General features: G+C 35.6%; 1 protein-coding gene across 3 annotated transcripts in view; it reads right to left on the bottom strand.

The window, feature by feature from the left end:
- Positions 1 to 17,491, bottom strand: part of SUSD6 (sushi domain containing 6) — a 107,095-nt gene that overhangs the window by 17,224 nt on the left and 72,380 nt on the right. The window contains exon 1 of one of the 3 annotated variants that reach the window (XM_031952812.1): positions 10,498 to 13,231. The exons of the other annotated variants lie outside the window; for them this stretch is intronic. Coding sequence (XP_031808672.1) covers positions 10,498 to 10,531 — 34 coding nt within the window. The 5' untranslated portion in view covers positions 10,532 to 13,231. Of the gene's footprint in view, positions 1 to 10,497; positions 13,232 to 17,491 lie in introns of those variants that run through there. 3 annotated transcript variants of the gene reach the window in all.

The raw sequence follows: 17,491 nt of genomic DNA, 5'->3' as shown, positions 1-17,491 counted from the left end.
GGAAGGAGGTAGGGGGAAGAAGGAGAAAATCTGAAACACAAAGCTATGCAAGAGTCAATATTGTCAAATTATTCATGCATATGTTTTGAAAATAAAAAGCTTTAAAAATTAAAACAAAACAAAACAAAAAACCAAAAGAGATCATTTCTAAAAAAAAAAGGAATAACAGGGTTTATGAGACTCCAAAAGGGTTCATGATTCACAAAAACCCCTTGTGTGTGGGCAGCTCAGGACAGAATACTAAGAAGAAGCTTTTTAGTGCCTGTGCCTCAATTGTCCTGTTCTTGAGATGTGCTTATTTGTGCTGACCAGTGGTTTTCCAGATCACTTCCAAGGTCTTGAGTGTGAGCTTCTGATCTCCTCATCTCCTCTCCCCCATCCCAGGGCTTTCTCTGGAAGTTTTTCAGTTCTGATGCCTCTGCACAGAGATCAACTAGTAAGTTTTAGAGATTGAAAGGTCATGAAATTGACAAACTACCTTGGCTGTTCTTCGGATACTATATAAGCAGAATTTGAAATCTGACTAGTATATTTATTATTTAAATAAACAGAAGAACATTGTTTACATGCTGAACTTCAAATTCTGTCTCAGTGTCAAAATCCAGCATCTTAAGCCAACTATGTATACATATAGAGAGAAAGGGAATGTGAAAGACAAGAGATGTTTTTAGAAGTGAAATAAAAAAATTTTTTAAAGGATGAAGAAGAATGATCCAGAGGGTAGGCTAGAAGGAGTAGGTACAAATAGACCCTAAGTCACACAGGGAACCACCAACTTTATAAAGCATCTTATCCCCTACCAGAATTACAGACCTGTAAAGCTAATAAGCTTTATGAATAAAAGTGTAGAGCCAAGAGAGGGGCCCTATGTTTTTTAGCCCTTGACATAAATATTTCATTTCAGAAACCTCCATTACAGTGAAGACAGTGCAAGTTTCAATGTTTCAGTTTATCTTATTTTGCTCAGTAAGGCTAAGCATGAAGTACAATATGTTGTGGACAATTACAGAAGAAACAAGTTACTTTGCCCCACTTAGAAAGCTAAACAAAGAAAACAGGTTACTTTGACTTGTCTGCAAGAACACTGATGAACAGCTTTCAAAACAATAGTTTCCCTCAAGGTATAAAAAGTCTGCTAATACTGGCAGTCTTCTATGGAATCTGTCCTGTACCTGCTACCTGTCCATGAAGACTACTCTTAGGCAAGCAGATATAGCACAGTGCATAAAGTGCTGGACTTAGAGTCAAGGAAGAGCCAAATTTGAATTCTGTCTAAGATACTTACTAGTTATGTGACACTGGGCAAATCACTTACTTCCCTGTATCTAAATTTCCTCCTCTTTAAAATGATAATAGCAGCACATACTTCCTAGGTGATTAGGAGAATAAAATAAAGCTTTGCAAACCTTAAAGCACGGTACTAATGCTTAGCTATTATTTGGTGTCCTTTCTACAGCAACATGTCTCTGAATAAACTTTTTCTAGCTTTTTTAATTTATTATTCTAAATTATCTGGTTGAGCCCTGTATTCTTTCTTTCTCTTTCCCTTTCTCCTTTGCTTTCTTCCTTCATCTCTCCCTTCATTCTTTCCATCCTCTCTCCCATTTTTATTTGGTACACTGGCTGGGAGTTCAAAGAAGAGAAGAAGCATATTTGACCAAGGAAATGGGTTTCTCAGGCTTCCCCCCACCCCAAATCAGTAAGAGCTTTTATTCCTGTTATTCTGTTTCTCATTGAATCAGCTAATTTTTTATTAAATGTGGAAACTCTGCTCTGAGGGTGTGTTAAGTTCTGTTTTGCTTTGGTCTAATAAAGGAGAGTATATTTAATTACCTTCACTTAACCACTGTGAAAGAGTTTAAATGAATTCTTTGCATTTTCTATTTTTAGGAATATATATATATATATATATATATATATATATATATATTTCTTTAAAGTTTAAAGAGCATTCATAAGACTCAGTGTTTATTGACTAATCCATTCTTTTTCTGTGCCTCTTCAATTTGTTTTATAGGTACCTGACATCTACTTTAGGAGAGATTTTTTTTTAAAATATCAACATGATTGGCCCATGTGAGCTGGGAAAAAGAGAAACCCTAAATAAATCACTCCCCTTTCCCCTTATATTGTGATGGAATAAAATTAAGCGTTGCCCATAAAAGAATTATTTTTTTAGGCTTTGTAAATGCTATTTAAGAGAAATTAAAAGTAAAGATTAACTGGTGCTCCAAAGTGTGCATAACTATTTTTTAAACCCGTGGACATAATTAAACCCTATGATCAGTATTTATTTATATTTGCCTTAAATATAAAACTGACTCTTATGTGGAAAAGGGGGAGAGAAAAGGGAAGAGTAATCTTTCTTTGACTACCACAGAGGCTTCTAAAGGAAAAAAAAAGCCTAGAATTTTGAATATGGAGTTTTATTTGTTTGAATATGTGGAAGCTAGCAAATGTATTTATTTTCAATTTTTCCTATTAAATTATGTAAGATGGGACTATTTAAATTAAGTTGGGATTCAGCTTTGTAAATGAGGAGTTTTCAAGGATAAATTTTTAAGTTTTTAAACTCTCTGGTAATTTAATCTATTCTCTCGACTTTAAAGGAGCTACCAGAATTAAAGAGAAGACAGTAACAGAAAAATATAAAGAAAAGGGCCTGAATGGATACTACATATGGAATTCATAAGGTTTTAGAAACTAGTTCAGAATCTGGTTTAAGAAACTTAAGAGATCCAGTTTAAAGTTAGAACCTTCCTTGGAAAAATTTATGTCCATGTTAACTATGTAGCTTCAATTATTTCTGTTTCTTTTTGCTGTCATCTTTAAAACCAGGCAAAGATTTCTTTTTCTCCAGTTTACATTTTTATTGTGTTTACAAGCACAAGAGTTGGAGAATGTGGAGAAAAAAGGGTCCTGTATTTTCTCACTTTTATAACAAGTGACTCCGTTTTAGATCTAGCCTCCATTACTATATAAATTGAACAAGCCTTGGTATTTGAGTTTATCCCAACCTAGTCAGTTCTGCAAAGGTAGGTATAGGAAAAGAGAAGTTGCTCTACATACCCACAGAACAAGATGTTTTGCCATCTATATAAAGCTAACTTTGGAGAAAACAGGTCACTTTCTTCTGTTTTCAAGGACAGTTATAGAGAGTGATCAAAAGGGGAAAAAATTATTTCTCTTATGGCATAAAAGTTCTGCCACATATTTTATTTGAAATGCGGAACTTTGCCACAGTTTCCTTCCCAAAGGTATGACTATGGAATAAGTGAAAGGGACGTTGGGAGTAGATTCATTCTGTTTAGCTCAGAAGAAGGGGGAGAACTTTTAAAAACTCTTGTCCTTGTAACTATGTGTTCTCTTTAATGTGTTTTTACCATGACAAAAGTAAAAATCAGATACTACAAAGGGCAGCAATTCTCAAAGAGAATGTGAAGAGGAGTGGTTGTCAGTCAGATTATGGAGTCTGTATCAAATGGTGGGGAGGAAAAAAGGCATGTTTCTGACATTGGGTCTTAACTTCAGAAATGTCCTTTAGGACACAAAAATGGTACATCCATGTGTTTGTGTTCTCTCTTTTTCCGCATTACAACAAGGAAAAAGTCTGTGCTGTAAGTTCTGATTCTGCCTCCAATCCTGCCACTAGATGGCTGTGTGATCTTAGACTGGATATTTGATCTGAGCTGCCGTTCGCTTATCTATAAAATGAGGGAGCTTGGATGAATGATCTATAAAATCCCTAATGGGTCTAGAATCCTATAAATCAAAGTTGCATATGATTAGGTAGGTGGTGTTCCTATTCATTTCAGTACTATCTCTTAAAGTGTGTTGTCTCACCTTTATTTTTTTCTGAGAGAAATGATATATGATAAAGAAACATTTATGCCAATACAATTATCCTCATTTCTGTAAATCCCTGAAGACTGGCTTTAGGTTAGAGAAGAGAGGGAGGCATATAGGGCTCTTCATGCATTTACATGTCTGTGTTTAAATTTTATTTTGTTAAGGAGTAACTCTTTTTTTGTTTACAAGCCTTCCCTCCCCTTCCCCCCCCCCCCCTCCTCTTCTTTTTGCTGGCCAAGCAAATATCAGAGAATCTTATAGAATCTTAGAGTTAGACACTTTAAGAGTTTATATAATTCAGATCCACTAAATAGGAGAATCCTGCCTAATATTCCACCTTAGGTAGAAAAAAAGCAGCTAAATCTGAAATATAACTGAATATAAGAGAAGAAGAAAAAAATTTCTCATGCCATTTGTAACCTCTTTCTCATATGAAATAAATCTTCCCAGCAGTCTGACAGGAAGCTCATTGTCCAGTCTTAGATTTCTATTTTCTCACGAAAACTTCCCAGATGATGGGGGCAGGGAGGAGAATCAGCCTGTCAATTCCTTCAGCTGGGGTATGGTATCAGTGCACAGGATGGACAAAGGGGAAGGAGAAACTACTCTGAGGCCTTATAGTGCTATTTGAACACTTAAATTCCCCTTTAATCTTTTATTGATTAGACACTGGCTTTCTGGTTTCAGAACTCCTTTGTGGGATGGATAAATCAGAGCTCTTCCTCTTCTGCCAACTTCATTCTTATACCTCCATCTTCTACTTAAAAGAACTATAAGAAAAGTCACTAGATAAAGCCCAAGTAAATGTGAATTGTGACTGTAGGAAGATCTAAACTGTATGGCCATGTGCATTTAAATCTTCTTAGGCCTCAATTTCTTGATCTGGGAACTAAATGAATTGCATATCATCTTAAATTCCTTTTCAGGTTTAGATCCTATATTGTTAACAGTCATTCTTTTTAAAGTGATTATGCATCCCTTTTAGGAGAAAAGAACTATCATGTCAAGGAGATTTAGTCTTAAATATTTCATCTCTTTCACACCCTCATCCCATGAAACCTTCCTAATATAAAAAGTCTTGTCACAAGGGGAAATATATAGTCACATAGGCAGGACAATCAAATACTGTGCATAGATACAAATATTCTGTGTCTCTTCTGTGCCCTGTTTTCTCTTTTTATAGCTGTTAAAATAGCCTGGAAGAACTTTAAGGTAAAAATACAAGTTTAAAAAAATTCCTATCAGTAGACTAAACATATTCCCAATGAAAACAAAGAATTTAGATTTCACAAGCACCAAAACCACTAAAAAGAAGCAAACTGGCTAAATTAAAACTGGTTCACTGACAAAACAATGCCGATTCTCTGATTTGTGAAGATTTAAATCTGAATATCAAAATGTGTTCTAGCCAATGATAAATTATTTTGCATAATAAATTATTGTACATCAGAAAGTCAATAATTTATTATATTGATATATGTAATATATATGCTTAATATATAATTTATGACATTATGACTTGAATATGTGAACGATTCTGTCAACGTGGAAAAATCAAGGTGTGGGAACTCCCTTCATCAATGTCCAAAAAGCCATGACTAGATAATTTCTAGGAAGGCAGCTGCTTGAGCTATCTAAAAGTTAAATGACTTGGTTAAGGTCATAAAGCCAGCCAGTGTGAGAGACAGCATCTGAAGCTAGATCTTCTTGATTCAAAGTTCAACATTTCTGACTAGTATGCAAGTTTGCCTCTTGTTGGAAGACATAATTTTCAGGCAAAATAATACTTAAACTCTAAGAATTCTAGGTTTTAAGAAACTCCCATGTAAGAACTACAGAGTGTTCCATTCAATATATTCAATTTGCTCTGCTCTATTTTCAATAACATAGGGACACATAATGGGCCCATTCTTATACAGAACAATAATCTCCCTCCTCAGTCAGAGTGACTCATATTATCTACAGTAAAATCTAAAAATCTATCCAAAGAGCACATAAGCTAAAAATCTTCCCTCCTGAAATAACTCTGTTACTGGGAAAAAATTAGAAAGAGGAAGTGAAAGGGGATGCTTTGGTAAAGGGAAGTGGTGGTGGAGATGAGATTGGAAAAAGAATAATTTATTACAGCCTCTTGCTTTCCATTCCCCTCAAATTTGTAAGAAGTCAGTCTCTTTGCTCCTTCCTAATAGTAGAATATTCTTGCTTTTGCTGGTTGCTGGTTGCCCATATGGCCTGTCACCCTTTCAGCTTCTGATATTTTCACACTGGCTGACTCAAAAAGCCTTAAGGGAACAGAATGCCATCTGGGGATAGCTTTCCCCACCCCTCTGTCATTGTTGTGGTGGGGGTGGAGGTGGGGGTGGAGGTGGGAGAAAGGCAGAAGGAAGGCAAAGTCTCATCTATCCTCCAATTTCTAATTGTAAGCAATGCTCTCAACACATAACCTCTCATCCTGCAGCAACTTGGATAACCCCCTATATCCAGCGGCTTTGTGAAAGCCATTATTTGCTGGTTGATACAGTTGACAGAAGGTTGGAAATCTTGTCTCTTCTTGGGATTAATATTAACTAAGAACTAGATACATGGTTTATCTTGAAAAACAACAATGTTGCCTTTTAGCTTTGCATTTGCTGTTCTATGGCCAGTGGAAGTAGATGGGATAAGAAATCACCAATGCAAATATTTTTGGACTGTGACCAGGACTTTTTCTTGGCAGATTTTTCATAACAGAATTTCTTCTTCAATTTGCTATGCTATACAACTCTCTAGCTCAAGTATCATCTCTTCTGCAAAATCCTCCTAAATCCCTTAGTTGTCAGTGTTCAGTGCTCAAACACATGTGCTTAGCTGTGTTTCTGCTGTATCCCCTCCTGTGAAAATGTAAATTCCTTAAGAGCAGTACTGGTCCTGTTTTGTCTCTATCCCTAGTACCTAAACAGTACCTTGCGTAGACTTGGTGCCACAGACACAAGAGTTGCTAGTAAAATTAGGTACAAGAGGAATTTGATGTACAGGGCACCAGCATTTCTTTCATTAATGACCAAAGGAAGTGATACAATTGATAAACATGTTGGGAAAACAAATATAAAGACTAAAACTATCTCTGCTCTCAAAAATCTTACATTCTAATAGGGAGACAAGTACATATATAAGTACAGAATAAATAAAATGAATAAGTGAAAACAAAAACAAAGTAGTTCCCCAAATATTATCATATTTATCGTTACAGAAGGAGGATTCCTCCTCTGTCAGTTAAAGGATTAGGAACAGCTTCATGAAAAAGATGGGTGCTTGAGCTTCATTTTGAAGAAGTTTATGATGGAGAAAAGAAGTGCCTTTTAGACATGGAAGTTAGCTAGTTCAAAGACACTAACTAATATCTTGAGCGAGAAACAGAGAGAAGAGGCCAGCTGGTCTGGATCATTGTGCACATGAGGGAGAGATAAAATTTAGCTAAGTGACATAATGGATGGAACACTGAGTCTAGAGTCAGGAAAACTCATCTTTGTGAGTTGAAATACTACCTCATACATTTACTAGATTGCCTTATTTCCTCATATGTAAAGTGAACTGGAGAAAAGAAATGGCAAACTACTCTAGTATTTTTGCCAAGAAAACCCAAATGAGGCCACAAAGAGTTAGACACAGATGAAAAACAAATGAACTTCAATACACAAGAAGAAGGAAAGAGAGGTTGGGATCAGATTGTGAAGGCTTTAAAGGCTAAACAGAAGAGTTAGTACTTTAACCTAGAGGCAATAGAGAGCCACTGTAATTTATGGCATAGGGAAGTGATATGGTTAGAGCTATGCTTAAGGAGAATCACTTTAGTAGCTATGAGGACGAACACAAATCAAAAAGTCACTCTTCTGTAAATTGCCCAGGATACTGAAAGCTATCAAAATAAGTCTATTCTGAAAATATAAAATAATCATTGATGATGTTCTGATGGTGGTTGTGTTGGGCAGAGAGAAACTGAAGAACTGATCCCCGAGGCAGGCAGGAAGAAGGCACTGATTAGTTTATCTCCATGGTTCTATCTTCTGGAAAAGTTGTCCAGTCTGAAATCTAAGCTATGTCAAACCCCTGAAACCCAACCTCTGTAGGGATCTTGGGCAGCTTCATCTTGCCATGTCCTGTCAGAAATCCCAGTCATATCCCTGAGATTATAGTAGACTATAAAATCTACTTATGGTTATGCTATATTCACTGCCTTCTTTTGAGTCAGTCTGCCATGACACCTCATGGTATCTTTTCCTTTACTTCTCTCTCTCATGCCATATGGTCTTCGACATGTCTTGTGGTATCTCTTCTGATCCTACTTTTCCTTCTTATAGCTAATTAACTTTTATGAGGGGCTAAGACTCTTTTAGGATTTAGCCTGCCAGCTAAGAGCATTCCCCAACCTTGTGGGGTATATTTCCTTTCTCCTGGTAAATGGCAAGTCCCACTATAGAACTTGCCTTTTTCATCATTAATTATTAAAATCCCTTTCTATACTCTCCTACTCTATTTCATATTTACCATTTTTGGTATCTATTGTATTGCATCATTTTTTCTGTAACTTCTTCCCTAAATAAATCTGCCTTTTGCCAAAGAGAATAGCCATTGTAAATCTGCTTCCGGGGGTGAAACCAAGATGGAAGAATGAAGCTACTTGAGCTCTCCCAGTTTCCCTCAAAAACCACATGAAACCAAGCCTCTGAACAGTCTGATGGAATGAAACCACTTTCCAGCTCAAGACTGATCTTTCTTGTAGTTTTTCCAGTCTGTCTTATTGGGATGAAAAGGGTGTTCAGGCCAGCTAAGATACATTTTGGGAAAGCTGGTGAGAGGGTCTTAATCACAGCAAATCAGCAACTAAGACCATCAGTTCTAGCTCAATAGAGGAGCAAATCAGTGGGGCATTTTCCAGAAAGCAAACTCTGGGAAACCAGACTATTTCCTGAAAAGAGCAGGCAAAGCCACTTTCTGCAAACACGAGGGACCCCTGTGCTCAAAGCCAAGGCTCAGAGCTGCCCAGGAAGCCTGAGACAGGGCCTACTTTACCCCAGGAGCAGAATTTGATCATAAAAGTAAAAAAAAGAGGAAATAACAAAAGAAAAGGAAAGAAAATGAGCAAAACCCAGAAAAGAATGTTGACCATAGAAAGCTACAATGATGATAGATAGGGCAGATCAAAACACAAATTCAGATGAGAACAGAATGTGCACAGAAGAAATCTCAAAGAATAATATGAATTGGGCTCAAGCCCAAAGAGGCTTCATAGAAGTGCTCATAAAAGACTTTAAAAGGCAAATAAGAGAGGGAGAAGAAAAAATGAGGAAAGAAATGAAAGGTATGCATGAGAGAGTCAATAGCTTGGAAAAGGAGAATGGCCAACTGTGAATTATTCACATGATTGAACCCCAATATTTGGTGCACACCATCATCTGGTGCCTATATCAGTCACATCAATCACTGTATACCATTATAATTTGTTCCCAAATGTGTTTAAGTATAGTTTTTTCTTTCTTTCATCTTTTGAAATCTGTCCCAATTACTCTATTTTTGAAAGAACAGTACAATACACCAAATATGTTTTTAACCATTTTGTGACACAAACTTTCATCTTTCTTCCTCTAAACTAGTGGTGTGAAATCAAAAAGAAACAGAAGCCACTAAACATATAAAATCCCTGTGTATCAAATACTGACTTAGAAAACCATAACTGAATTTTTATTTATTTTGTTACTTTAATCTGGTTTAGGCAAGAGAGTAGAGGGTTTCATATTTGATATCTCTGTCCTGAACCCTTTCTGAGCCTTCTTTTTTCTAAGGAAACCTTGCTTAAGTTACTTGAAACTTCAAAAAACCCTCCTAAATTTATGGCATAATCTAAGAGACCGTAAATTCCTCTTACCGTTATCTGTATCTTGTCTGCCCTTTGAATTCATAGACTACATATATAATTTTTATTCACTAACTAGTATGTGGCCAGCCCCCCCCAATTATATGTGTATGCATATATATATCAACATCAAAACAGAGACTATCAAAGTTTAAGACTACTAAGACATCAGCAGATAGAAGGGAATATAGGATAAAGTCCCGTTTAATGTTTTCATTTGTTCTGCAGAGGCCAAAATGACTTCCTTTTATTCAGGCCTTCAGTTATTCTCAAACACAAGCCCTGAATCTAGCCGTTATTTTTTGTTTGTTTGTTTATATCCTCTTACATAGCAAAAATCTGTTGCTATTCCACAGAAGCCCAGACACATAATATAGCATGGAAGCAGGGAAAGAATACTGTCCCTATACTGCAGAGGGCTTGCTCAGCATCCTAACTTTAGTAAAGAATAAAAGATATAAGTTCAAATAGCCTTCACTAGAAAGAAGCATTTAAAAACAAAATCCAGTTGTGTTGATATCAGTTTTATGGAAGCTAACAATACCAACAAAGCCACAAGTACTCCCTAAAATTCTTTTCATCAGAGATGGAATATACAGGAGATGCTTTTATTGTGTTTCTGATTTGGGGAGGGAAGGAGTGCTGAGGAGAAACTATCAAGTTCCGTCTCTTTTTCACCAAGTTTTAAGCCACTCAGGTAAACCAGGCTGAAAAGAATAGGAAAAAAAAAAAAAGGGAAGAAAATAAATTTCTGTAACCTTCTTTGATATTCTTTTTCAAGTTTCTTCTCATACAAGGAAGCAGATGGCCCTATCCCTCAGAGGTTTGAATCCTAGAATGCAGCTGCTACCAGGTCCCAGTTCCAGCAGCTGGGGTTAAAGAAGCTCACTGCAGGAGGTAAACATCAGAAAAATAATGGCTACTATTGTGCATGCACATTGAATCCCAATTTCACTGCTTTCCTAGAACCTGGGGTAAAGGGAAAAATGTTAAAAGCATTTTTAGGAAATCTGTAATTAGAGTTTTAAATTAACAGAAAAGTACAATATAATGAAACACAATTTTATTTAGTTTATTCTGACTTTGGAAGATTATTGGCAAAATATGCCTTTGGGGGAGCAAGTGAAGAGAGGAAGGAAGCAAAAAATGGTGGCATAAATAAAAGAGCACAAAATATCTTTTGTTATTATCTGTTATCTTAAGCAATTATCTGTTGCTTCCTCCTCCTTTCTACCTTACACTTTAATCCAATACAGTCTAATTAAATTACAGAGTAAAAAGGAGGCTAGAACTGCTATGGACTATAAAAGGAGTTGACATTCATAAAACATAAAAGGCTATGCTGTGTGTATACACATAGATGAGTATAACTATATGATTACATAATTAGGTACATCAAACTATGCTAAATAGAGTAAAAACCCCTACTCATTATCATTTCAAAGTTGAAAGGGGAAAAGAAAATAGAAAATGAAGCATCTAATTGCAATCTTCCACAAAGCCAGCCTTGCCCAGCTGGTGCCAGTTAGATTCTCTTAATTAACAGATTGGAAAAGCAAAAAAGACTGTGTGCCTATCATCTACAAACTGGGGCCAACCAAGCATAGCAAAAGTTCAGTAGCATTTTCACAGTTAAAGATATTTTTCTCATTTCCTTAAGTGAATTTAATTGTGTTGTTTATATTAAAGATATCCTTTCTGCTCACTCAGTCACTACCTTAGTTGAGGTCTTCACCATCTCCTCTCTGGACTACTGCATCATTCTCCTTGCTTTCAGTTTTTCCCTCTCCAGCCCATCCTGCTCCATCCTGTACAATGCACACAAAATCCAGACTCTACCAGTTATATACTCTCTAGATAACCTCAGGTTTCTGATGAAGCCTAGTTGAAAGTTTAAAATACATTTTTTAATCTGTCTACCTACCTCAAACAGAGGCTTTCAAGGCAACGTGGCTTTTTACAAGTCCAGCTGATGGCTTAAAACACTGAGTTAAGTATACTCTATGAGGGTAAAGGAAGGGAACAGAGAAATGAACATAAACATGAATAATATGCAGAAAAAGTGCAATGAAGTGGCAGTCACCACATAAAGTACTCAAAGAACATAACGGCATAATAGATGGTGCTGGACCCAATTGGCATCAGACTGGGGTCTGAATGTTTCCTACTACACTAACTAGCTGTATGACAATAGAAAGACAAGCTATTTAACCTCATCTGTGAAATGGGAATATTGATACGTGTAGCAGTAGATTGTTGGGATACTCAAATAAGAAAATGTACATGGAGTATATATATATATATATATATGAAAATTTATAAGACTGATCCTTGTCCAGTTGATATTGAATCGGAATAAGGGAAAATCAATCAAGTAGCAAGGATCTAATAAGACTTGCTGACTTTGTCAATTGCTTAATGATGGCAATCCAGCCTTCAATCAGCATGGGGAGGCAGCTTAAATTTTATTGAAACAACTTGCCTTTGAAAATCCTAATGCCAATTGTAAGAAAACATTAGCTGGGGGGAAATCAAAAATATCTTTAGTAGAAATGATTCAAAGGTGTCAAAATATTGGGACTTCTAGTTTTCAAGCAGCAATAATGGCTGCTGCACTAAGTCAGGAAAATTTATGATTTAAAACATTTTCAAATTCTTGTAGATGGTATAACTGTGGACAGTTGGCTCATATAAGAAAAAACTGTATTATTCAAAAGGTTGCACTTCACTGCGATTCATCAGATAAACCTTTGACTTTAAGTACAAAATTCAGGAAGGGCAAAGATTGGGCTTCTGAATATCTCTCTCAGAATGATAGGTTGATTTCCAGAAACTATTAAAAGGGACCTTCACTTTCCCTTATTCCCCCCTCAAGCTGCCTGCAAACAATACCTTAAATCCAACTTATTGACAGTACAAGATTTAATGCAAATTACCCCTGGAAGTGCTGTTTGTCCACCTCTTTGTCATACCCCATTATTGACAATATGGGAATATGTTCTCTCCCCACTGGAGACCCACTCAGGTACTCTTCCTTCTGGTATGCTAGGTCTCGTTTTAGGATGCAGTTCACAGGCACTGCTAGGATTTAAGGTTATGCCTGGAGTATCAGATTCTGATTTTTTGGAAAAATATGTATTCTTTGCAATGCCACTCCTCGCCGCACAGTTATTAATAATACTTTACCAAAAAATAGGAAAAGTATAAAATTAAGTTAAATTTTTAAAAAGTAGTGAAGATAGATTATGGAGGTACAGGAAAAGAGGCATTATGGATGCAATCTATTGCAGATTCTAGGTCACTTTTAAAATAGAAATTAGAAGGAATAATTTAGTTACTTTAAATGATTATCAAAAATTGTTGAAACATACTAATTGGACTAATTGGATTAAACTATATTTGAATTTGGGAATACATTAAATTGACAAAATTATTCAAAATTTTAAAAGGATATTCTAACCTTAATTCAAAAAGAAGTCTGAGGATCTATTGCTGCAAGCAATAGATGGTATTTACAGATGCTATTAATAAACAATTAGCTTATATATATATATATACACACACAATCTCCATCATATATATATATATATATATATATATATATATATGTGATATATATCTTATATATATCTCCATATATCCCACCTACTACTAAATATATTTCTAACACCCTGTTTGGATATACACAGAAGAATAAGTTATATGCAATTATTACCGTACTATATATGTTCAAAAACTTCTTAATATTTTTTCAGATAGCAAATATGCTGTTTATGTGGTTAACTCATAACAACACAAAAAAAGTACCAGCCCTGGACATCCTGCTGGTTAAATGAGATTCCTTTAATATTAATTATTTCTACTGTTTAAAAGAATGATTTATGTTTGCATAATGTTAATAACTGAACAGTCTTTATTTTTTAAGTTTATGACCTTTGACAAACCTGGAACATTTCTTCCATGTAATTTTTGTCTGTGTTTGTGGCTGTGTCATATTTGTTCAGTGAGCTAGATTTTGTTACCTGGAAAGATTTCTTAACATCTTTAATTCCCATTTTAAAAAAAGGAAATAAACTAACTTTTTCCTGTGGATCCCAGTTCTGGACAAACTTGGGGCTGCAGAAAATAAGTTAGTAATCAAAATTATAAACTGAGAAAATGACAGCAGATTCTCAAAGTTTTGAGAAAAATTGATTAAGGAATTTGGAAAATAGTCAAAACAACTAGGAAAATAACTTTTTGCTAACCCCTTTTTGACTTTTATCGTCTGGAGTATCCTTCTCTGCTACACTCCCTGGAGTCCTGAATGTATATGAATTCCTAACAAGATCATTACAGTTCAAATCTCTCTGATAACTTCTCTCATCTTAGATCAGATTAAGAAAAGAGAATGTTAAAATACTGTAGAGGAAGCAACAACAATTGTGGGACCCCACATAACCTTGCCCAAACGTCTCCCCAATTCAGCTTGGGGGAATGGGGATAGAGTGGAGGTCAGGTTCCATGGCCAGCATTCCCTGAGCCCTGGCACCTGAAACTGCCATCAAAGGGAAATCCTGGCACCAGTTACTCCAGCCTTCATCAAATTCTGTCCAGCAACTGCTGGCTCCTGGCAGCACCCCAGTATGGCAGTGTGAGGTAAGAAAGCCACTCTACCTCTGTTTTTGGTAAACTCACCATGGTCTTTTTCAGTTACAGAAATGTATTAGCAATGTAATTTATGACAAATTATTTTATCTCTGCCCAGTTTTCTGATTTGTAAAGATAACTAATAATGATTGTTGTTGTGAAGGTCACATGATTGCAAAAGTGTTTAACATAAAACAAATGCTATATGAATGCTAACTGCTTTATTGAATAAAATTGCTTTATATTTTATAAGTTCACATGAGTTTTTAGATGTGACCAACATACAATGCCAATATTGAGATAAATAATTTTGGGATGTGTGTAAATTAAATTAAGCAAAATTCAACTTAATTAAGTCCTTACCAGGCCTAGGAAGATACTGCATAGAATCTCTTTCCTTTTCTCCTTCCTTCCTTCCCTGACTGGGGAGAGGAAGAAAATATACATAATCTAAAATTGTTAACTATGCTATTTGGAGCTATTGTCATTATGTTAAACCTAAATCTAATAATTACTGTATATGGAACAAGAAGGAGGAGGTGAAAACCTTCAGTTTGACTTCAAGTATGAAGGTAACCAAACAACACAGCCCATAAAAACACTAAGAAGGATTGGGGTGGGCAACAACAAGCTCAGACTTTTCCCTGGGGCTTCTGTCAGCTCCCCTTAATTTGTAAGCTTGGCAGGTTTCCTGAAACCTTCAGAGTAAGCAAAGTCATCAGCCCTGAGAAATGAGCCTGTTTAGGAGTTAGAGCAATACATATATATAATAAGAAAGTATCTATTAAAAATCTATAAGTTCATATAATGATAAATCCTTTGCACTAGGATGAGTTTAAACATATAAAAAGTTAAATAATCTCCTATGTGTCTAAGTTACTTTTAAAAATTTATCTAGCCTTAAGCTGTGATTAGTAGAATTTGCTATTACAGATAAAATTTCTTGGGTCTGTAACTAATATAAGGGCTGAACAATTCGAGGCATTGGCTCACTGTCTCCCTTAAAACAATTTTTGAACGACATATTCAGGATAAATTTAGAATAATCTTGATGGAGAATGAAAGTGACAGAAATAAGTCATCACAACTATGTTATTTACATATGACAAATACGTTTGCTATTGATAATTTTTGTTATTTGCAAATCTGTTTTGACAAATGCCTTTGTCATTGATAATTTCTCTTACTGATGACCCTGTTACAATAGATATCTTGTTATTGCTAGTTAAGGTGAATTGAAATGTCAAAGTATGATCTATGCATTAACCCTGAAAGCTATATAGTGTCACCTGGAAGTAGCTATTGTTGTTAATGTGACACTAGTTTAAAGAGTATATAAATCCTGGAGCTCAAATTAATAGAGAGTGCAAAGCATATCTTCTGCCTGGCCTCAATTATTCATTTACACTCTCTGTATTTACTGGAGCTGGACTCCAACAGTGGAGGGGTTGACTTTGGCAAAGAAAAGGGGCTACCTCTTCTTGTGACACCGGAGTGAAGGAAGAGATGGTGGCAGATGGCACATGGGCAAAAGGAAATGAGAAAAGAGAGTTCTTAGTTTCACTTTTTTCATTGAAAAATCTGGCAAGGTCTTTAGTTGAGTAGAGAGTGGGAAAGGAAGATATGAGAAGTTAGATGAGGGATATAAAGGTTTGTAAAAAGCCACTGTGGTGAGTAGGATGGCAAATTTGTTAGGGAAGTATAAATGGGATGTCTTGTCATAATGAAAACTCAGTTGATCTTATATAACATAAATTTGTAGAGGACCTATTCAGCACAAGTTTGTGATTTTCTTCAAAAAAAAGGATAACAACAAAGTTCCAACATTGCTCTGCTTGTTTGTATCCTTCCGAATTTCCTTCTGCTCTCTTTTTATTTTATTTAATGATTCACTGACCTTCTCTTCTTTCCTTTTTTTGTACTGCCATCACCATTATCTCATTACCTTCTCAACTCTAGCCTCTAAATAAAAAAAAAGTAAAAGCCTTTCCTTCATGCAAACTAAATTTACACATTAGTTACACCACATACACATCTTATTCTGCATCTCTAGTGCATCATTTTTCTGCCAAAAAGTGGTTTAATTTAGTCATTTTTTAGTCATTTCTTACTGTTTATGACTCTATTTAAGCTTTTCTTGGTAAAGATAATAGGGTGGTTTAGCATTTCCTTTTCCAGATCATTTTATAAATGAAGAGACTAAAGCAAACAGGATTAAATGACTTGGTCAGTGTCTCACAGCCAGTAAATGTCTGAGGCAGAATTTGAACTCCAGAAAATGAATCTTCTCGACTCCAAGCCCAAGACCTGACTATCTACTGTTCCGAAACCTAGCTACTCCCAAGAGGTGGTAAACATGATTATCAGTTTCCTGGACTTGTGACCAATTACCACAATTATCACAGTTCTTAAGTCTTTCACAGCTATTTTCCTCTACAGTCATATTCACTGTATAAGTAATTGCCCTAGCTGTGCTTGTTTCAAGTGCTCCCAGATTTCTCTATTTCCTTTTACCATTTATTACAGTGTACCTGTTCTAATTACATTCATATACTGTAATTGATTTAATCTTTCCCCTAATTGATGAACTGTATTCAGTTCCCTATTACAACAAAAAATGCTACTATGACAATTTTTGATTACTATTGAGATCTTTTCTCTTTCTCTTTTTCTTTGATTTCTTTAGGGTAGGGAATCCAGTAGCAGTATTCCTGAGTCAAATTATATGCTCAGTTTAATGGCCTTCCTCAGTACAGTAGCAAATTCATTCTCCGAATTGTTGGCTCAAATTCACAGCCTTCTGCATAGGTCCCTGGTACTGGTACTCAGGGTTGTTGATCTAGCTCTGTCTTTTGCTCTCAGGGGTATATAGTTAGAATTTGTTTCTCTCTCTCTCTCTTTTTTTTTTTTTTTTTTTTATTTAATAGCCTTTTATTTACAGGATATATACATGTAACTTTACAGCATTAACAATTGCCAAACCTCTTGTTCCAATTTTTCACCTCTTACCCCCCCCACACCCCCTCCCCTAGATGGCAGGATGACCAGTAGATGTTAAATATATTAAAATATAACTTAGATACACAATAAGTATACATGACCAAAACATTATTTTGCTGTACA

This window comes from Sarcophilus harrisii, chromosome 2, assembly GCF_902635505.1.
Source record: "Sarcophilus harrisii chromosome 2, mSarHar1.11, whole genome shotgun sequence".
NCBI classification, from domain to species: Eukaryota; Metazoa; Chordata; class Mammalia; order Dasyuromorphia; family Dasyuridae; genus Sarcophilus; species Sarcophilus harrisii.
Note: the sequence above shows the minus strand (reverse complement) of the source record. Positions and strands in the feature narration are given on the sequence as shown.